This window comes from Amblyraja radiata, chromosome 15 (genome assembly GCF_010909765.2).
Source record: "Amblyraja radiata isolate CabotCenter1 chromosome 15, sAmbRad1.1.pri, whole genome shotgun sequence".
In the NCBI taxonomy this organism is placed as follows: domain Eukaryota; kingdom Metazoa; phylum Chordata; class Chondrichthyes; order Rajiformes; family Rajidae; genus Amblyraja; species Amblyraja radiata.
In genome coordinates, this window is record NC_045970.1 from 23,210,127 (window position 1) to 23,233,757 (window position 23,631).

Genomic DNA, 23,631 nt, shown 5'->3' on the forward strand with positions numbered 1-23,631 from the left:
GAGTGGCTGAAGCAAATAATATTGAAGCATTTAAGGCTGATATATGCATGAGTGAGATTGAAGAAGAGGGATGGAGTTTAATGGATTTAGATGGATTTAGGAAAAATGGGAGGAGGTTGGAGCAGAATATAAACACTGGACAAAATGGGCTGCCTGTGTTCCGCGTACTCTGTAAGGACTTCAACGTCACAAATATCCCCACTCACTGATCATTGTCTGACTTTGAACAAGATTGTTCACAACCTTGCCATCAAAAATAATTGAACTCATCTGGACTTCTGAACCTATAACATGTCCATTACACAGACTGACCACTGAGACCTTCACAATATTGCCCAACTTGGTTCTTCCCACATTGCTTTTATGGAAATCCTGCCAGCACTCTCAGCATGGGAAGGGTTTATCAAAATAAAAACTCCACACACAAGCAAACGTTGATTTCAGTGTCAATCACTGTTGGGATGTGCAATCTTGGGTGTGTGACAGGATTTCTGAACAGCTATTCAGTCCAATAGTGACATTCTTACCATGTTGTCGATAGGAGGTGGCCCATCAACAACAAGAACTTGGTCCCAACATGAGTTAGGATTTTGCAGCTGGGTACTTCAAACTATAATTGAGGCCTATGCTCAGCTGAGCACAGAGCAGCATTAGAACAAAATACATCAGGATTCATATGATGAAACTTTGGCATTTTACATACCCAGGGGTAAGTGAAATCATTCTAACTCCAAGATATCTTTTTTTTGTTGAAGTTTTTCCTGCAACAGAAAGCAGAATAAACTTACGTGGGACACAAAAAAAAGGCGCTCATCAAAAAGTCGGCTTTCAAAACACTTTCAAAATATAGTAGTCAGAGTATTATTAGATTCTGGAAAATAAGCACTACGAAATGAGAAATAATCACTAAATGCAGTTATAATGAGTAGAAACTTGCTGGTTAATGGGCAGCAAGTTGAGGACTTTGAATGGGTAATTACTTTCAGATACATTGCCAAACACATGAACATACTCTTACATTCTCCTGATAAATCAGTCATTATGCTTTGCTACTGAACTCTGCAAGATACTGGCAGCGAAGCACAAAAAGGCTGAAATTCGAGGGCAACACAGTGGTGCAGCTGGTGGAGCTGCTGCCTCATGATGTCAAAGACCCGAGTGCGGTCCTGACCTTGGGCGTCATTTGTGTGGAGTTTGCATGTTCTCCCTGTGACAGACAAGATAGTGGCATTTAAGAGACTTTTGGATAACATATAGATATGCAGGAAAAGGAGGGATATGGATTACATGCAGGCAGATCAGAGTTAGGCTTGGCATCATGTTTAGCATGGACATTGTGGGCACAGGGCCTGTTCTCATCATGTGCTGTTCTATGTTCCATGTTCTAGCTGCTTCAATAATTTTTTTAACACTTCTTGATATCATAGAAACATAGAAAATAGGTGCAGGAGTAGGCCATTCGGCCCTTCGAGCCTGCACCGCCATTCAATATGATCATGGCTGATCATCCAACTCAGTATCCTGTACCTGCCTTCTCTCCATACCCCCTGATCCCTTTATCCACAAGGGCCACATCTAACTCCCTCTTAAATATAGCCAATGAACTGGCCTCAACTACCTTCTGTGGCAGAGTTATATCAGTGTTATTCAGAAGCACAGAAAATCTGGCTTCCACAGATAGCGATCCTGGGGATGAGACAATGCTAAACAAAGGTATTGCAACCATTTTGTGGGTGGTGCTTATTCTACCCAAGGCATGTGATAGAAGTTGCACAAGCAAGGCCCTTAAGCAATTGAAAGCCTCACCATTTAACATGGAGAATTGTGTTTTCAGCACTGAAATTTAGATACTGTATAAACTAGCACCAGCACAAGTAATATTCTCTTCTGCGTGAATGTGGGTGGTAAGCCACACGCAGTGAAGTTCAAACTGCTGAAGGAGTTCTGACACAATGACACCAAGTGGGCAACTGTAAATGGAAATGTATGACTCTTTCACTAATCATTCCAGCCCATACTTGGCGATCTTTAAGGTTTGTTCAGAATATATCTAGCAATGAAAGGTTGAGAGTCAGAACGTTTTCTTGGAATTTTCCCAGAGGACACTTTTACAGACATATTCTTGATTTCAGGACATCTCTGTTAATGCCAGCACTTTTGCTGTAATCTTAGCGGTCATGAAATAAGGGGAAAATGCAGCTTTCCTGCCATTAATAAATTCCTAACAGCAATTTAAACTCACAAATGTGCAGAGTATTTACCTATAACGTAGCCTTCTCTTCAATCGGTTTGTGCAAACATTAGAAATCTGAGTTATTAAGTTACATTTGAAGGCATTTTTTTCAAATATTAATGTTTCACTTAAAATGGACTAGTATTCATTGCTTGAAACATTTAATACAGTGCAAGTGACTACAAGCTGAAGTACTGGCTCCTGCTCTCCAACATAAAATGGAAAATCTCAGTTAAAGCGACAATTGCAACAAAGTGAAATACAATTGTGTGCTTGTCCTTCCCAATTTCTGACAAATAGTCTCAGTAAATATTCAATGCTCTAATCAACTGCTACCAAATCCATAAAGTCACATTAAATTCAACCAAAAAGAACTCAGAATAGTGCATGAAACCTAACAACTAAACCCGTTTTAGGTGAACTGTTTTATTATTTCTAATGCAACGAACCTTGCCAAGGACTTCATGAAGTGTGTAAAGTTGGGTCTGTGGCAGAATCCTCTCTCATTTACACTTTTTGTTCAGAACTCTCTAAGAATCACCAGCTATCTCACAACGTACGACCTTAACATAACTAGACCAATTTCATATCTTGCAACTTCAGTTTCAGATTAATTAATTATCAAATACACCACTGTGTAATGACATTCTTTATTCATGTGAGAAAATTAGATACACTGTATCTGGTATTAGTAGATACATCAATAAATACAACAACAGAACAGCAGAATGGTACAAATATTGTAGTGCAAATGAAATACTAAGTTGTAATCATGAAATAAGCAAATGTGGTAAAACTAAGAGTTTGAATACGGGATGTAGGTGCCAAAGACGTGATCCAATCAGGAGTCTGATAGCAGCATGGATTAAGCTGTTCTTAAATCTAGAAGTCTGGGCTTGCAAGATTCTGTATCTTCTCCCATAAAAAGGGAGGAAATAGAATGGCCAGTGGTGCAAGCTTCCTTGGCAATAGTTCCAGCCTTTCGGATGCAACACGCCTCGAGGATGGACGATGGAACCAGCGATGAACTGCAATAGATTGAGCTGTGTTCATCACTCTCTGCAGGTTCAGGCAGTCAAGAGCAAAGTAGTTGCCAGACCACGGTGAGATACATCCAATCGGAATAGTTTCCATAGAGCACTGCAGTAGATCAAAAAAATACTCTTGACCACACTGAATCTTCTCAGATGCCTAAGTAAGTAAGCATGCTGATGTGCTTTTTTCCAAATCACCACAGAGTGAAGGGTCCCGGATAGGTTGCTGTTTATACGAATGCCTAGGAATGTGAAGCTGTCAACCACATCTACAACAGCTCTGTTGATGAGGACAGGATTGTGATCACCCTCCCCTCCCCTCACTTCCTTAGATCAACAACTAATTATTTTATCCTGAAGACGTTTAGGGCTAGATTGTTGTTCTGACACTATGACAAAAGGTTCCTGATCTCACTCCTGTACTCGGACTCATTTTTGTGGTTGTCCCAGCCAACAACAGTGGTTTCGTCAGCAAATTTAAACAGCGAGATGTTGCTGGACTTGGCCATGCAGTCATGAGTCTACAGGGAGTAGAGCAGGGGACTTAGCACACAATCCCAAGGAGCAGCAGTGTTGAGGGACAGGGTGGAGGAAATATTATGACCAATCCCAACCAACTGAGATCTGCTGGCCAGAATGTCCTGAAGCCAGTTACAGATGGTAGCTTCACGACCAAGGTCCAGGAGCGTAGAGATGAGTTTAGTCGGTATTGCAGTGTTGAAAGCTGAGCTGTAGTCAACAAGTAACCTCGTGATATAGGCATTCCTATTGCCAAGGTGATCCAGAGCTGAATGTAATGCAAGGGTGATGCTTTCCTCCACAGATCCATTTTTACCTACACATAGATTTTGGAGACTGAAATGATGGAGGTTTCCTTGCAGCGGATGGAGACAGACTGTTAAAGCGAGAGGTTGAAGATGTTGGAGAAAACTGTGGCGCACAAAATCCAGAACCTGTTCAAGGACTATCCGAGCTTTCTTGGCCACTTTCCAACCGTTTACCCTTATGAAAACCGATATGACCTGCCTCAGAGATGACGGGGGCAGAGCCAGCAGGGGATGGAGGCATGCACTTGGATAGAACTTTGTTTGACTGTTCAAATCAGACATAAAGGCTACCTATAGAGATGTGCTGTTGCCAGAAATCTTCCACCATTGTTTTCAAAGATTGATACAATTTATTAAAACAATAAAGAATGATATGCCCAATCTATGTTCCACATACCTTTCAATTGCCGGTCATGTGATTCAATTAGAAACTGGCGAATTATGTCCGATGGGATTGCAAATGATATCCCTGCAGTCACTTTCAGAGTATTAATGCCAACCACCTCACCATCCTGTAAGGAACAGTGTACAAAAATTGCCATTATGTAGATTATAATAATTTCCCTTTGACAGAAATCTACACAATGTACACATTGTAAAGGTGCACTGATCAAGAAATGGTTATGAGGTTTATTTTCAACACTCACCTAATTCCATGCGACATGCATAAGGTTTAACAATACAAACCCTTCTGATTTAAACTGTGGCTTTGAGAAGGCAGAGTTGCACAGACATCCTTTGCTGCTGGCATGTTAGTGCAGGGTTAGTTTAGAAATCTCAGAATGTGGATAGTGGTTAGTGTAGCAATAGACCTAAAAAGCAAAAAAATAAGTTTCAAGTAGACGTGAGCGGCATAACAGAGAACAGATTTTTTGAAAAACTCTTACCAGATTCACCAATGGACCACCCGAGTTTCCGTACTGTGAAGAGAACAAATTAATTTCAGTTCAAAATATGGACTATGGGAACTTCAAATTAAAATCTTTGCCCGTGCCGAGAATGTCCGTGTCAAACATACGTTGATAATCGCATCCGTCTGAATGTAATCGATGTCAGAGTTTCGAAGTCCCAATTCCTTGCCTCCTCTCTGAGTCGTGCTTACTATTCCGGTCGTCACCGTGTTTTGCAGTGAAAATGGACTTCCAATCGCGACCACAAACTCTCCTGGCCTCAGGTCTGTGGAGCGACCAAGCAGCAGCACTGGGAGCTTTACCTAGCAACAAATGGCAAAATCATTACAATGGACAATAGGTGCAGGAGTAGCCAATTCGGCCCTACGAACCAGCACCGCCATTCACAATGATCATGGCTGATCATCCACAATCAGTACCCCGTTCCTACCTTCTCCCCATGTCCCCTGACTCCGCTATCTTTAAGAGCTCTATCTAACAGCCAGAAAATTGGCCTCCACTACCTTCTGAGGCAGAGAATTCCGCAGATTAATAACCCTCTATGTGAAAACATTTTCCTCATCTCCGTTCTAAATGGCTTACCCCAACAGTACTTGTTCGGTTTCATTTCAGTATAGGTAGTGCAATTGATGTACATGATCGTGTTCTAACGTTTTCCAGAGGAAAAAAATCGAATTTCTCATCCAATTACTTACTGACCATTCTCTCCCAAATTCAACAAAGCAGGGCAGTAAAATCAAGTTTATTATGTCCTATAGCGTGGAACATCTACATGTTAAATTTGTGGTTTTACTCAATGTTCAGATGCAGAGAGGTAGTTCCATAACGTGAGGAGAATCACTCAAACCGATCCTAATTAGCTGTCATTAGTCAATGTATACAAGACAAAGGCAAGAAAACTTGGAGTTAATGTGTCTCCTGGTCAAATGCTTGTAAGGATATAGAATGCGCCGTGGAAAGTATCCTCTCCTATGGAATCCTGGTGTGGTTTGCTAGCTGCACTGTGGCTGAGAGGGGGGCGCTGCAGTGAGTTATAAAAACTGCACCGAGCATTACAAACGCTCAACTGCCCTCCTTGGATGATATATATATATATATAGGGCCCGATGCTTGCGCCGGGCCACAAACATCAAGCAGGACACATCCCACCCTGCCAACCACCTTTTCACTCTGCTACCCTCTGGGAGGCGATTCAGGTCTCTGTAGACTAAAAAATAGTTTCTACCCATGTGGGATAAAAGAGCTTCATTCCAACAGAGAACACTGGGGAAGCAAAATGTAATTCCAAGAAATGCAACATTCTCTTAAAATTCTTTTAAAATACTTATTTATTATTTTTACTAATAAGTGTACATATGTGTCAATGGTTGTCGTGTTGTATTTTTTAACCGGAGGAGATGCAATGGAATTTCGTTGCACAGTATTGTGCAATGACAATAAACGTATTCATTCATTCATTCATTCATTCATTCATTCATTCATTCATTCAGAAGCACTGGTCTACAAGAATGATAACAGAAACAAGGTGGTATATATACAAAGCAGGGAAGGATGAACAGACCAAGTTTTCTTTCTTCTTGAGAAAGGGCCAAGGAATAACCCAATAGAGGTCCTTAAAATCATGAAGCGTTTAAAGAAGTGGATTCAGAGTATATGTTTTCATGTAGACAAGGGTGGTGCCAGTGAGCATTATTTTAAAGACAGTCACCATCACCCCATATAGGTGGGGTTTCAAAAGAACCCTCATATTGGTGAGAACGAGTAATTCACCACAACAGATTGCTGATGGGAACATTACAGATCAATTTAAAAGTTCAAATTCATTTAAGGGGAGGGTGGATACTGTAGAAGCCATTTAGCTTAACTCAGTATGTTATAACTATAACCAGTTAAATTTAAATTTTATCTGCCCGTAATTATATGGGTGGGATTTATTACGTAGTCGGAGGCGTGTTTGCGGCTGGGATTCTTGCGCAGACACGCTAGTAGTTTTTAGTGTAGTTTGAAGAAGCTTGGGGAAGAGGTCACAGGCATGAGTTTGACTACGAGTAAGATCAAAATGTACTTAAACGAGAAGAAGTTTGGATGAATATCTTACTGTTTTTATTACGACAATAAAAAAAACTATTAATCAAGAGACTGTGTTTTGAAGATTTATCTTTCAATAGTATTGAATGTTTCTGGAGAGCTCGTGGATGCGTATCGATATTATCTCCTTACCTTCAATCATAGTGGCTAGAGGAAAGATTCCTTGAACGAGGGAAAAGACAAAGGAAAATAATGCTGATAGATTTAGACAAGGAAAGACAGGAACCTCCAGTGAAATAAAGGCTGAAATGCACTGTTGGTTGAATGGTTCTGTGTTATATATCCAATGTAATGCTATGTAACCAGGGAGGGCAACAAGATCTTGCCTGTGATACCCATAAAGCACAAAAAAATGAATTAAAAATAAGCTTCTATTTGCTACAAAATTAACCACTTTGCATGTTTTTTTCGAGCTAACAGCATTAAATACTCCAGTATTGTTCTCATACAGAAAGATAATATATTAAGAGAAATATGCGCCTATTGAAACTTTCATGATTTTATTGTTAATAAAGCACTAAGCGATGACAAGTAGCCAGAATAGAGTAGGATTGGGAATGGAGCGCACAGACACTAATGTTGAAATGCAGAGAGCAATGGATAAGCAAGAAACTACCAGTAAAAACTCTGATGCAACTACTCTTAGAATTATTTTTGCAAGGTGTTCACTGCCACTTGTACTGCTGATGGTTGTTCACCAAAGAGAACATGTATACGGTGGATAGAAAGGATACAAGGACTGGACACAAGGGTGACAATGTGAGAGAACAGAATTATAGATAAAAAGTGTAAAGAAAATTGTGTGGTTAACACTGTTGAAGATAGGGCAAGGAGAATAAGATAGAATTCTAATTGCAGAGTCAGAGGACGTCATGACTGACTTTGTCCAATGCAACCATGGAGCTGTAGATGAGGCACAAGCCATTTTAGAGGGCTTCAAAAAGGAAGCTATGGGGGTGAAAATGGATAAAAAGGTGTATTAAAGGACTGTGGGAAAAAACATTGACATCAAGCAGCAAGAGAATCCAGAAGAGATAGAGGTTTAAATCTCCTTCATTCCTCAATGCCATCCTAATCTTTTTGCTGGAGGCACATAAAACAGGCTCAAGTGCAACTCTACTCTCGACTGTGCTTGCTCACAAAAGTGCTGGACAAATGTGCTGGAGAAGAACCAAGCCTCTTGCCTGTCATTTTAAAAGCATTTGAACTTTCACAGTATGAAACTTCACAAGGCTTCCTAAATATGGAAATAAGTACATAACTATATCATTGTATTTTGCTCCCTTTTGTTGCATACACATAAATCAATCTTCATCGATTTATTTAACAGTACAGTATATTGTACTTCGAATACGTGCTTAGGATTTATGAGACTGGATTTGAATCCAAGTTCAAACTAATGAATAGTCATCATCTGTCTTGCACAGCTGCAGAACATCTGACAATCTGGACACAGTCTTAATCCAATTTATTGCTTATGCAAGAGAACATCATGAAACTGCTGATAATTTTATCTAAGTTCACAATAAAACTTAATAGTGGTCACAAAATTGATATTTTAATATCTGCATTGTGCCCTCATGTACAATTAAAGCACCTCTTCTGAGATTTCAGTCATAATATACTGTTAAACATCTGCCAGAGCCTAAATTTTTTTGTTGGTGAACTAATATTGCACATCGAGTTGGACTCTGTGAAATAAATAAGTGCTACAATCCCCGGAAATAAAGAAAGAATAGTTTCCGATTTGAAGTTACTTATTTATTAACTAGTCCTGTTCAGTTCTAAATTGAACATCGATTAGGAATTGTACCAACAGAGACATTGATCAAGCAAACAACAATGGCGCAGCAATAGAGTTGTTGCCTTACAGCGCCAGGGACCCAAGTTCGAATCTGACTACGGGCGCTGTCTGCAATGAGTTTGCACGTTCTCCCCGTGACCATATGGATTTTCGCTGGGTGCTACGGTTTCTTCCCACATTCCAAAGACATGCAGGTTTGTAGGTTAATTGGCTTCTGTAAATTGTCCCTAGAGCGTCAGATAGAACTAGCGTACGTAATTATGGTTGATCTTTTCCGGACTCTTCGGACCGAAGGGCCTGTTTCCATCTCCAAAACTAAAATTAAAAAGCTGACGTCATGTCTCTAGAGAATGGGTTATCTAGGATCAGACATTAGCATGTGGGATTGAATTGGGCAAACATGGCACTGACAAACTAAGGCAAAGGGTTTGTTACCAACAAAATGATATTCAAAACACATGACCATCCTCAGCCCTTTCCCACAATCACTTTCCCATTACTTGAAGCGTTCAAAAATCTGCAGCATGCTCTGAAGTAGTTCAGCTGGAATTTGCAAATTTGTCCTTTGTGACATCCAAAACAGAAGCTCAGCACCAAGAAGCAGGCGTTGCCTCCCTGAATACATTTGTAAATCCAGCAGCAAGATTATTTTCTTGGCTTATTCTTGACATTCTTTATTTAAAAAATGAATTGAAAAACAACTTTCTACATGTGTGGTGATACCGATTATTTTTATGCTTTGACTAGCAAATGAGGAAAATAAAATCATCCTCTTGGGTATGATTTTCCAATGAATTACAGTTCGTGGGGGAAAAAAGGATAGGTTTCACACTGTTATGAGTCAGAATGATAATTGCTTCGGAGAGTCCTTTACCATTTGGTCTATGTCTGCTTATAAGAACATACCAGTTAGGAACAGTAATAGCCCACTTAACCTCAAGCCTGTTCTGCTAATTAATGGGATTATGATCTATCTAATAATAATTGCAGTTGTCATATACCTCCCTATGATTATGGATGCATTAACAAATCTAGGAGCTTCTGAGAAAAATCTAAATTAATGGAGCACAAAGCATATAAAGACAACTTTGTTCCTCGTGATCACCTCTAAGGTTAAGTTAGACTAAGGCTAAGATAGATTAGAAACTAAACCTAATACCGTTTCACCCACGTATATTTTAATATATTTATCAATACTTAAAAATGTTCAAAGACTTTATTCCTCTGAGGACAGTGGAAATAAAGTTGCAAAGACTTGCAACCCCCTGAAAGAAGAAATAAATTGCCTCACCGCTGTCCTTAATGAGTGACTATTTATGTTTGAAAAGTGAATCCTAATTCTGGATTCTCCCACAAGAGGAAACACTCTTTTCACATTCACATTATCACGACTCCTCAAGAGTCTCATATGTTGCAATCAAGTCTTAGAGGAATGAGAAACAAAATTCCAGTGAATGCAATCCTAATCTGACCAACCTTCCAAGAGAGAGTTAGATTGAGCTCTTAGGATTTCAAGAGAGAGTTAGATTTAGCTCTTAGGGGTAAAGGAATCAAGGGATATGGGGAAAAAACAGGAATGGGGTACTGATTTTAGATGATCAACCATGATCATATTGAATGGCGGTGCTGGCTCGAAGGGCCAAATAGCCTACTCCCGCACCTATTTTTCTATGTTTCTTTACACATTACAACCCACACATTCCAAGTATTGAGCTAAACTTCCTCTTAACTGCTTCCAATACAACAACATTATTTGTTAAACAAGACCAATAGAGCACAAATTACTTCAGATGTCATCTCATGCATAATTGTATAAATTAAACGTAACCTCCCTAATTTTGTATTTAATTTGCAACATAAATTTGTGTGGCACGCTGGTTTAACGGTAGAGTTACTGCCTTATAGCATCAGAGACCCGGGTTCGATCCTGACCGAGGATGCTCGTCTGTATGGGAGTTTGTACATTCTCCCCATGACCTTGGTGAGTTTTCTCAGAGATCTTTATTTTCTTCCACACTCCATAGACATACAGGTTTGTAGGTTAATTGGCTTGGTATAAATGTAAATTGTCCCGAGCGTGTGTAGGATAGTGCTAGTGTGCAGGGATCGCTGGTCAGTGCAGACTCGGTGAGCCGAAGGGACTGCTTCCGCGCTGTATCTCTCAACTAAACAATAAATAAGGTTCTGTTAACTTCCTGATCAGCGCATACCAGCCTTACTTGCCTTCTGTAAAACAAACACCAGAACAACTACAGCCCTCTACATTCTCTCATTGTTTATGCTTCTATTTTTAAGTTCCTTCCAAAATGGACATACTTTTTTTCACATTATGCTCCATTTGTCTGATCTATTGAAACAAGATTTAAAATTTCGCTGAACCTTGGACGCTCATATTCATCACTAGGTCATGATCGATCTCACCCCATGACTGTGTAGGAATGAACTGCAGAAGCTGGATTAAACGAAAGATAGACACAAACAGCTGGAGTAACCCAGCAGGTCAGACAGTATCTCTGGAGAAACGGAATTTGTGACTTTTTGGGTCAGGTCTGAAGAAGGGTCTCAACCCAAAACATCACCTATTCCTTTTCTCCAGAGATGCTGTCTGACCCACTGAGTAACTCCAGCTTTTTGTGTCTATCTTCACCCCACTACTTGTCTATCCTGGCACCCTTCCTATCTCAGTGTCATCTACCTTCCAATAACTATGGATGGATAAACGAGCCGAGGAGCCGCTGAGAAATGTCAAGGAGCAAAAAAACATATCAAGCCATTTTGTCCCTCAAGTTCACCTCAAAAGACTCAGATTAGAAACTATGCATTCTAAACATAATGCAGATTCTGAGAAGTGTCATAGGATGAAGGACAAGTTCCATTGAAACATGATAATTTGAGTTTAGCATTAGATTTCCAGTATTGTACATCAGTTTTATCACTGAAAGCTGTTGTCAAACCACTGGAAGAGGAGACAGCACAAAAAGCAGATTCGGAATGACCGAACTGGAGCATGCAGCTTGAACTATCAATATTGTGAAGAATTACAAAAAACACATAACTATTTAAACTACTGACATGGTATATAGTTTAGATTATTTATTTTAATATTCTAACATGCTGCACCATCATAACTCATCCAAGCCAGATTAACTAGTCTCGACCAAGGGTGACAGTAAGGAGGCAATTATTGAACTTTGAGTAACGGTGCTCGAGGAAAAGCATGGAGTGATTCAGCTTCAATTGCAACACATCCCCACGGCCAAATATACTACCACCCATTGAAATGCAGGTACTTGGGTGCAATACCAGAGATTGATTGGCACTGATGGAACGGTCATCTACAAATCACAGCTCTTTAATTGATAAAGGAAGAAAATTAAATAAGAGGGTGAAAAAGATTGAGGAGAGAAACTCAGAGACAGAGTCATATAGCATGACAAGATGGTCCTTTGGCACAACTCATCCCATGCTGATCACGATGCCCTAAAGCTAGTTCCACTTGTCCTCCAAAATGTTCCAATCCATGCACCTGTCCAAATGTCTTTTAAATGTTATTGTACCTGCCTCAACAACTTCATCTGGCAACTCATTCCTTTTCCCCACAACCCTCTCGGTGAAAAAGCTGTCCTTCAAGTTCCAATTAAATCTTGCCCCCCCTCACCTTAAATCCATGTCCGCTGGTTCCTGATTTCCCTATTCTGGGTTAAAGACTGTGTATTCATCTTGTCAACTCCGCACAAAATGTTAAATATCTCTATAAGATCAGTGCTTTGTCCTCAATGAAGAAATATGCCTTTGTAAGTCTTTTGTAAACATATTCCCTATAGTTCCTTGGTAAAGTACTTCAATTATTTACATATCTACAATAAATCTTCATTTGGATTTAAAGAAGCACTAGTACAGTTCAGAGGTCCAGATAACAGATAATTATGAGGAATACCCAATCTTGAAGCATGGTTCCAGGAACCGCATCATACTTTGTTCCCCGAATTAGTTCACATGCAGCTGAAGGATTACTATTAAACCAATATAATTCGCTATTCCTAGAGATCTGATAAAATTCAATTCAGTTCAGGTTTACTCACAGCTAATCTTAAATTCTGGCTGACTTATCACTCGCTGCTGGTACAACGCTCGTTCATTAGACGCTTGCAACATGATGCTCATAGTTTTGCTTATCCAGTAAAACAACATCCTCCGCTAGGGAATGTGATCATAAGCAGAAATGCAACCTTTCTTTGTTGATTTTTCTCAGCTATTTATGTTATCTTGCTGTGCAATGAAGTATTGGTGCGATCTACATTTTCTGCTGGCAATGTTCCACTCAGAGTATACATTGTCACGCAACTTGACCCTCAATCGTAGGATTGTTAAATCATCCCCCATCGCCACGGTTAAACCAAATGGAGGTTTCCTCTCAAACTTCACAACATTAATTCATTCCCGGGCTGATCATGTGAATATTTTTCTAAAACAACAATCAAAATCTGTAGGAAATGTTTTATCCCAACCGGCCTTAATCCTTGTGAGTGAAAAATATCATTACCAAAGTACTGTTCTGACAACGATTTCTTATTGGGTTGGTCCGTTCATTGCGTTACAAACTTTCAGACATGAAAATAACAAATTTGCCTGGACATTTGCCTGGACAATGTTCCCATTTAGTCAAAATAAATAAATACATATTTAGAATTACAACATAAACTGGTAAAACTATTCCATGGAGGAACACCAAACATGGCAACATGAATGTAGCAAGACCTTTGGAGACTGACGATCACCAAGCACAACTCTGAGAGGCACAAGGGAATTTAATTAATTGAATCTCTTAAATTTAAAATTAAACTGAAAGTGGCAGCGAATCTTTCATGGATTTGACCTACGCTCACCATTTCGTCCCCCTAACTCTGCATGCTATTTCCACAGCTCCGTCAAACATGGCCCAAGTTATACATCCAGCAAATGACCACTAGACCGCTCAGTGTTACATCCAGAAGTGTGTCCTCAGCATCTCCTGTCAACCCTTGACATCTTTCCATGACAACAAAACTGTTTCACTGTTCTTAAATGTATGATTATAAAAACAGCTGAAATGATAATAATGTTTTAAAATTTACAACATGCTTTAAACTATTGTTCATTATTGACAATGAAATAAAGAAAATGAAACAGAAAACTTAATTACATTTACCTATTTAATAAAGATCGCAGGCTACTATGAAATGAATGGGTCAGATTGGAAGTTTGTTATGGAATAACTAGACACTTCTCAGGTAGAAGTGGTGATGCCATGGTAAAGGTGGCTCCGTTGTCCATCATCTAAGTAAACTCTCACATTAAACAATGGAAAGTCAAATTGCTCATTGTAAAACCAATAAATGTAATTAACTACAGTGAACTACAATAAACAGTCACTCCACCTGATTCTGCTGCTTTTGCACTGACAATTTAATAACTGGCACTGAGTAATAACTCTGGCACTGGCTCTGGTCACTTAAATCAGCTGCCCTGGACATTTTATGACTGTTTTTACTTGTATTTTAATGTTGCTGTTTTTACCTGCACTTTTTTTACCTATTCGTAATGTTTAATCAGGAACTGGATTGTTTTTTTATTGTTTTTATTTTATGTGTGAAATGTTTAAGTTTTATGTGCGATGCTCCGGTATTCCCTGGGAAACGTCTTCTCATTTTGCACTGTACAACTGTTGCTTTGTAAGATGACAATAAAGGTTGATGATGATGATTCAGAAGCTTGAATCAATTTAATTAATTTAACAGGCAAAATGCATGTATGCTCAGCTCTAACCAATGTATAATTAGCTCAAAACAAGACTGCACGTACATTTGGTAAAAGTCAAATACACACTTACAGTGCATTATACCTGGCTTGGACTGAGCAACCTTTGGAATTCAGATCCAACCCCTAAAATTTCTGTTATACAAAAGAAATCCGTGCCACAACTACATTAAATTATTACTTGGTCGCTCAATGGCTGAAATTTGTCCAGACCTGTCCTTGAGCAGGATCAGACAATGGCATGCAAAGTAGGCAAGGCAACTTCAATGATTCAATCCAGAACTATTTTCTTAATGAAATACATGACCAGACCTGCTTGGAAGAGTATGTATTTTTAATGTCAAATATATATCCTAGACAAATGTAACAGACATTAATGACAAATATTCTACGCAATTTGAAGTGCTTCATTAATGGTTGTTAAATGTTTAATTTAAGTGAGGTCAATGGGAAGCAGCATCTGACTTGGCTTTCATTTTCCAGTTTAGTCAATTTGTTCACCTTATCGCCCACTCAATGGTGTTGTACAAAATGAGTCCTCTCCATGTGACTCACTTGCCCTTCAGATCTGATGAAAAATCATCAAAACAATAACACCTTTGCTCTCTCTGCAGATACTTTTGATTATTACAGAGAAATGTGGAAGATATTTAATATATAGAGAAAATTATACATTCTGTGCTGCAAAAAAACAAAACAAAAATGCTGAAAGGGTTTCTCTTTATCAATGAGAAATGTGGAAGATATCATTCAACGTAATTGAGCGTGTGCATGGCATGTGCAAAACCTAAATGTTATCAGCCGCCTCATTGTAATTTCTATACATCCAGATAAAGCAGCCACTGGGATAGTGACAGCACTTCAATTAATTATAACAATTAATTTATTACCTAAAGCTAAATTCAGTCATTATAAATAATATAACCTTGACACCAAATATATAAATACACACACACATCTACAGATAAATGATGTTCATTATCAATATACTACATCATTCAGCTGAAATCACTCAACCTGCCAACCGCTTCAATAAAACAAGGTATAATTATATCTCTTACTGAAGAAACTTGGGTACATTTTACAACACTTACAGTACACATATTTGAGCAAAGAACCAACCTGGATCTCCACATGGTCAATGACTAGTAGTAACAGCTGAACACCAAGTTTCATTGCCAACCCCTTAAATTTATTGGCACAGATATTAACCACTATCATACACAAGCAGTTGAGCGCTGGATTGTGTCCTAAAGCTCCGGGGATAACAGTTCATTTATGCTGCTGACAAAACATTTCAACATGGTCCCAGCTGTTTTTAAATCAAGGCTACCAGGTCATGGAAGTTAGGGAAAATCCATCTGGGATTAACGGAATATCTATCCAATGAACTAATTTCATAATTAACTATGATGTAGCGCATCCTGATGAATAAAATAAAGTACCATAGTGCCTAATATACTTCTAATCTTAACTCCTGTTTAATAAGATGATTTACAATTCATACATTCATAGTGACTGGCAGTTGCGCAGCTGTTGAGCTGCTGCCTTACTGTGCCAGAGACCCAGGTTCAATCCTGACTATAGGTGCTGTCTGTGCAGAGTTTGTATGCTCTCCCTGTGACCATGTGTTCAGGATGCAAAGGGGTCAATATGCAGTGTGGACTTGGTGGGCCGAAGGGCCCGTTTCCACGCTGTATCTCTAAACTAAAACTAAACATCCTGTCCAATAAGCTATTAGGTAGGAGTCAACCTAATCTCCAATATATTAATAAAAAGACCATGATAATCACAAATATTTGTGCTCTTGCCCCCGTTATTAAAATTCTTACAATTGAGTCTGCTCAGGTTTTAAATACTCCAGAGAAGCAATAAATCTCTATTACAATTCTTTCCTAAGGTTTGTTTTATGTTGTTTTTTTGTTAATGTGAATACTGCTAAAAATTGAAATGACTATTGAATAAGATATAAAAATTGCCTTTAAGGTATTATCAGGTAAACAGAATAAATGTCCCTGGTGTTCTGGCCAATATTCTTGCCTAAACTAACACCATTTACAACTAAATAATTGGTCAGTGATTCCTTTGCTCTCAATGAAAACTTACTCTTGCATTTAAAGTAATTATATGCAAAATGCACCAAAGTATTTGACAAAATAATCACTGTTCATATATATCTTACCTTTAAAGTGCAACGTTTTGCCAACATGACTACCTGTCTTGGTCCAAGGTTTGCTGGGAATTCACAATGGCTGATCACTAACTTGCCGGAGCTCCACAACATTTATGCTGGAGAAACTGTCCTGTGGTCGTGAACCAGATTAGACTTGGCACATGATCCACGGGCTTTTGTTAAAATTGAAAACGTATGCTCGGAAGAATGAAGTCAGCTCACGTTCAATAAAAATTATTTAATTGTAGTAATTTTTTTTTAATTATTTAAATAATGGGGTTTTTTTGCAGAATTTACATAACATTTTATTCTTTTAAAGTTTTTAAGCAACTTATTTTTTTGCCAACTTTCTTGGGGCACATCAACCATTGTCCAAAAAAATCAATGGCAACCTGCCCTATACCTGCCGGGATCACCTTATCAGAACATTTCATGCAATATTTCTCGACTTTTAACAGATTAAAGTTGAAAATCGTCAAAAGACTGAATTTAAAACGATCGGCTTTTGCTGATGACGTCACAATGGGTCTGCTCGGTGCCGTCTCACACACAGAATCTTCCACGCACTTCGAGTGACGTCACCCCCCCCCCCCCCCCCGGGTTATTCAAAAGACACTGTCGGTGGAAGAAAGGACGAGCCCGGAGAAGAAGACGGGCCCTGGACTGGAGACTGGGGCGGCTGAACTCACGGTCCTTGGGTCGATGCCCGCCTGCGGCCTCCCTCTAGTCCACGTCCACCCGCTGCCCTTATTCCTCATCTCTGCCCTCCCTCCCTCCCCATCTATGCCCTCTCCCCCCGTCTCTGCCCTCTCCCTCACCGTCTCTGCCCTCTCCCTGTCTCTGCCCTCTCCCTGTCTCTGCCCTCTCCCTCTCCCTGTCTCTGCCCTCTCCCTGTCTCTGCCCTCTCCCTGTCTCTGCCCTCTCCCTCACCCTGTCTCTACCCTCTCCCTGTCTCTGCCCCTCTCCCTGTCTCTGCCCTCTCCCTGTCTCTGCCCTCTCCCTCTCCCTGTCTCTGCCCTCTCCCTGTCTCTGCCCTCTCCCTCTCCCTGTCTCTGCCCTCTCCCTGTCTCTGCCCCTCTCCCTCTCTAGCCGCGCCTGCATAATTAGGGGCTGTGCGTGAGTGATCGGGCGGGGGATGGGGTAAATAGAGCAAATGAATAATATTAATATAGTATCGAGGGGGGGGGGTGGTTAGTGCGTGTGTGCGACGCCACAGGCCCCCCCTCCCCCACCCGGGACCCAACGGATCCCACTTGGTCTAGTATAACACTAAAAGCCTGTTTAAAATAAAGTAAACACACTTGTAATCAAATCCAAGCATCGAAACTAACTTAAAATAATCTTCACTTATTTTTTTCCCCACGCAGTAGCTGATGTCTCCCATTCATTCGAGTGGGCTGCATTTGTCCCAGGTTTCAACTGCCTCAGGTCAACAGGCAGACTTTCCACTTATGCCCCTGTCTCACTTAGGAAACCTGAACAGAAACCTCTGGAGACTTTGCGCCCCACCCAAGGTTTCCGTGTGGTTCCCGGAGGTTTTTGTCAGTCTCCCTACTTGCTTCCACTACCTGCAACCTCCGGCAACCACCTGCAACCTCCAGGAACTGCACGGAAACCTTGTATCACTAATTATCACTATTAGACCAGTCTAAGTAGAGAAGGCAGCCAATGTCTGGCATACCAGAGGAAGGAAAACGAATGAGGACCTGCAGAAATTGCAAAAAAAATAATAGACAGGACTTCAAAGGCTCCACATTAGTCCCAATTTCTTGTGCCAGACAAATAAGAGCTTAGTGCCAATTAATGAATAGCTGAAAGGAAGATTCATAGAATCTTGGGTCAATAAGATAGATTTGGTGGAGATGGGATTCATCCAAGTCAGATGACTTGCATCTCCATATGGCATGGCATTAATATAGTCATGAAATGGTTTGCAAGTGCTGCTGAGGAGGGTATAGATTTTCTTGACGAGATGGCGGCAAAACAAGTGTGCATTCAGAAGCAATAGAATAGATTTTAAAAACAGCCAAGAAAAGACCAGAAAATTTAAAAAAAGGTTTGACAGAACATAATCCAATATGCATCAGTACAGAGAAGCATTTTATATAATTGCTGTTACAGACACGAATTGTAAAAGGGCAAGAAAAGCAGTTGAAGATCTTTGGTCACAGGGCTGAGAGGATGGAAATTGCGTGTTTAGTCAGGACGTTAAATGAGCCAGACACGAAAAAGGCCAGACCCAGGAAAAAGTTCCAACATTGTGGTCAGAATATTTTTAACTGGGCTGAAGTCTAACTTGGCAAAAGTGGATAGAAAACAGCCACAGGGGATAAATCAATGTCAGAACACCCGGGGGCATTTTAGGAAGTGGCAGTGAGGGGTCAGAGCAATGATATGCCCATTAACAGAACACATGGCACTCTTAAATCATGGATGCCAAGGAACACACAGAATTGGATAAGCCAAGCAAGGAACGTTTATGGCACAAACTGGTTCAAACTGGCACAAAAGTGCTGGATTGAAAATATCAAGGGAAAATAGGAAATCAAAGAGAGCATGAAAAGAATTGACACGTAAAACAAAGGAAAACACAAATATATTTTGTGAACATTTTTCCCCCCAAATACTTAGAGAGCAAGAGGATAAATAAGAGGATAAAGATGGTAACCAGAACACAAAACTTACCGGAGTTTCTATTTTAATTAAAGCAAGATCTGCCTTCTCATCTATGTCTTTTATTTTGGCATTGTATGTGGCTCCATTCCATAGTTCTACTTTGACTCTTTGCTTATTGGTGACCACATGTGCATTTGTTACGATCAATCCATCTTCTGAGACAATAAACCCCGAACCGCTTGCAACAGACAATTCACGGTTGGAATAAACTGCCCTGGATAAAAAGATTTAAAAAATCATTTACTTACAGAAATATACAGGTTCACACACACCTGGCTTGCTTTTTATAGTAGGAAGGAACTGCAAATGCTGGTTTGCATTGGAGATAGACACAAAATGCTGGAGTAACTCAGAGACACTCTGAAGAAGGGTCTCGACCCGATAATTCACCCAAACCTTCTATCCAGAGATGCTGCCTGTCCCACTGAGTTACTCTAGCATTTTGTGTCCATCTGGTTGCTTTTTATACCTTGAGTGTCCCGGGTATTGGCAACATATATCTTTGGTCTGCACAGAACAAGATTCAAGTCGTGATAAAACTTGATTATCTTTTGATATTTAAAACATAAGTTTCTACCAGTTAATTAGCAGTTTCCTATATAAACGACTTTATCTGATGTTGTGTCTGCTTCATCGGTCAGAATTTAGAAGAATTGAGGAGGATTGATTAAGATATACAAGATCCTAAGGAGTGCTGATAGGATCTAGTGATAATGTTTCCTTGGTAGAAGATTCTAGAAATAGAGGTTACAATTTCACCCAATTATTAGAGAAGAGGTGACATTTTCTCATGTGTCTTTGGGTTGCCTTCCTCAATCTGCAATGGAAGCAAAGTCTTTAGACATTTTCTATGGCAGAGATGGATAGATTCTTGATAAGCAGAGGGATAAAGGGCACTGTGGGGAAAAAGGCAACTGGAACTGGGATTTACATCAGATAAATCATGATATTAAATATCCAAACAGGTCTGAGGCACTTTGTAGCTACTTTTGCTCCTAATCATATCTTTGAATGAAAGATTTCACAGAAATATAGAATATCCAGTTTACATGTTAAATAAAAACCACATGATAGGCAGGTTGAACTCAATCCTGGGTTTTAGTGTCAAAATGGTTTTTGAATTAATATTCATTTCGGAGATGAAATGAGGTACAGATTAAAAGCTGTTTGTTTTCTTAATTGTAGCCGATGTGATGACATGTATTTCCCATGGGGAAGAAAAGGATAAATCTTATTCTGACAGCAGACAATATTAGCAGGGAATGTGAATGGGAGACACAGCGAGTGAATTAGATCGCACTTTGCCTTCATGAGGGGGTCTGTCAAACAAATGGTGTTGGGTGGAGCGGACTTGGATCAACATTCGGATGACAACATCCATTTCATTTAAAAGAAGGGGAAGGGAAGAAGTGAAATGAGAAAAGAATAAGTTGGTTTGAAAAGCAACCAGAACAGGTTGATAGTCCAGCAGACTAAAGATATTTAAGGGTGGCACATTGGCAGAATTGCTGCCTTACAGTGCCAGAGACACGGGTTTGATCCTGACTACGGGTGCTGCCTGAGTGGATGTTGTACGTTCTTCCTGTGACCACGTGCTCTTGTTTCCTTCCACATTCAAAAGACGTGCAAGTTTGTAGGTTAATTGACCTCAGTAAATTGTCCCTAGCGTCTAGGATAGAACTAGTGTATCGGTGATCATGGTCAGCATGGACTCGGTGGGCCAAAGGGCCTGTTTACAAACTGTATCTCTAAACTAAACAGAACTAATAAAACTAGATTCCAAGTAAATGACTTTACTTCTACTTATTGTATTAGGTGTGCTGAAGTAATTCGACATTGGCCTTTGAAAATGTTGCACTCAAATATATTTACCAGTTATAAACTACATTGACCTAAAACTGAGCTGAGACAACCCACTCATGCCCACTCCATTTCTCCTGACCCATTCACCTTCCAACTGAATCTGCATTCATCTTCAGCAGGCTTTTTTTTCCAGCACAGTAAAGATATATGTTGCAGATATATAGGAACCAGCTGCAAAGGCCCCCCAACAATGGGTTGTTTTTACCTTGTAAAATTATTTACAAAAGCATCGAAATTTTGTGATTGGTTGTAATCGGCTTCATCTCATATTGCTCCTTTTTTTTTAACTTTGCTTGTTGCCCCGAAAGTAGCCAATATTTTGAAATTGTTCAATTGATAACTGAATTTGCAAATAATACTAGGAATGCAACCTATTACTGAGACTTTGAACTTCCTGAACCTAACTTTGAACCTAACTGACGCACGCCTCAGGTTAGAAAGTTCAAAGCCTGAACAGTAGGTGGAATTGTTGCTCTACTTACAGACTTACCTTTCACATACTGGCAAATATAGAAATCAAACAGTGTCAACATCAAGTGTAAATTTACACAAACTTTAATCTGAGGGAGATGGGTCTTGTTAAATCTTTTGTATCCAGAAGATATCCTTTTCCCACTTTCTTTCTCAATCGGCATTTTTTATCATTTGGTTTACCCAACATGCAGACACCATGCCTTAAATAAGCAAGCATAGCCTGAGAGAAGATTTTCATGTTTCTTCCTGTATTTCCACAGATGGCTGCTGTTTATTTAACTTCAGGAGATTTTTCAATCAATGACAGTATGCTCTTTTCAAGTGGCAACACGTCTGCAGAAGTGCTAATAACATGCAAATTACAGAGAAATTAATTGAACGACTTGAAGGGCTTTGCATACCTACGAAAAAGTTCAATATGAACCACAGCAGGAGCTATTTTATCCACCACATCTGCAATAAAATTGTATTTGTGTCTCAGGCTGTCAGGATCATTCTGACCTGTGGACAAAAAAATATCAATGAATTAAACAGTTGTTAAGTATTTTTCTTCAGGTTAGCTATGCTGTATGAGATTTGTTCTCATCATTAATTCGAATGATTGTGCAGCAGCACAGTTTTTGGTGATGAATTTGCTGGAATCTAGCTTGAATAAACATACTTAGTGAAACAAAGACAGAGTGCTGGAATAGCTCAGGAAGTGAAACACCATCTCAGGAGAACATGGATAGGCGACGTTTCAGGTTGGGATCCTTCTTCAGAATCAGTCTGAAGAAGAGTCCTGACCAGAAATGTCATCTATCCATGTTCTCCTGAGATGTTGCCTGACCGGTTGAACTAATCCAGCAACTGTCTTACTTTGTAAACCAGGATCTGCAGTTCCTTGTTTCTATACTTGGTATAGAACTAATTCTAGTTTCTAGAATTAAGAAATTCTAGAAATTCTTCTAGAATTCAAAATAACCAGCTGACCTATCAACATTTATTTGCATAAGATAATTCCAATTAATTACTACCCAATTTGTGGAAATGTTCTCTCCTCTTACATGAATGGTTTAGATCTAATTTTCAGACCAAGACCCTGCCTTTAAAGTCCCCAATCACCAGAAATAACTTTTCTCCACCATCAGGCATTCTTAATCTATTGAAAACTGCAAAAATTGCACCTTTTTAAAATATGATATCTCTGCTCATATTTTAAATGCAAATTCATTTTCAATGTTGCTTTCTCTCCAAGGCTATTCTTTCAGATGCCAAAAATGTGATAGTATTCCAAATGTGGTCTCAAGGGGTTTGCTAGAACGTCTACACGTTTGTAGTCCAATTCTTCAAATGTTACACCTGTCTTTATGATTATTTTCTGAGTGTTCATTGTATTTTGACGATTGATATGCACGGATAAAACATATACTCTTTCCATAATACCACACAATATAGTAATCTATACGGGCTTATCAAGTCTACACAGCCTCACAGAGCAAATCTCATCACCACACTCATTTTGCACATAATTTATTCTCCTCACACCCTTCTTCCCCAAATGTGCAACTGAAAGTGCCCAACTAACCTACCTTGGGAATGTGGAAGGCAACCAGAGAACTGAAAGGAAGTCCACATGGTCACAGGGAGAATGCTCAAACTACACACAGACAGCACCAGAAATCAGGATTGAACTTGGAGGTAGACAAAAATGCTGAAGAAACTCAGTGGGTGAGGTAGCATCTATGGAGTGAAGGAATAGGTGACGTTTCG

The 23,631-nt window shown here is 39.6% G+C and overlaps 1 protein-coding gene across 1 annotated transcript in view; it reads right to left on the reverse strand.

Annotated features, from left to right (window-relative positions):
- The window catches only part of htra1 (HtrA serine peptidase 1), a 46,057-nt gene that overhangs the window by 8,776 nt on the left and 13,650 nt on the right, over positions 1-23,631 (reverse strand). The window contains exons 2-7 of the mRNA XM_033033780.1: positions 22,281-22,380; positions 19,552-19,756; positions 5,113-5,307; positions 4,982-5,014; positions 4,492-4,606; positions 704-761 (exon numbers count right to left, since the gene is read on the reverse strand). Of these exons, the coding sequence (XP_032889671.1) occupies positions 704-761; positions 4,492-4,606; positions 4,982-5,014; positions 5,113-5,307; positions 19,552-19,756; positions 22,281-22,380 (706 nt within the window). The remainder of the gene's footprint in view (positions 1-703; positions 762-4,491; positions 4,607-4,981; positions 5,015-5,112; positions 5,308-19,551; positions 19,757-22,280; positions 22,381-23,631) is intronic.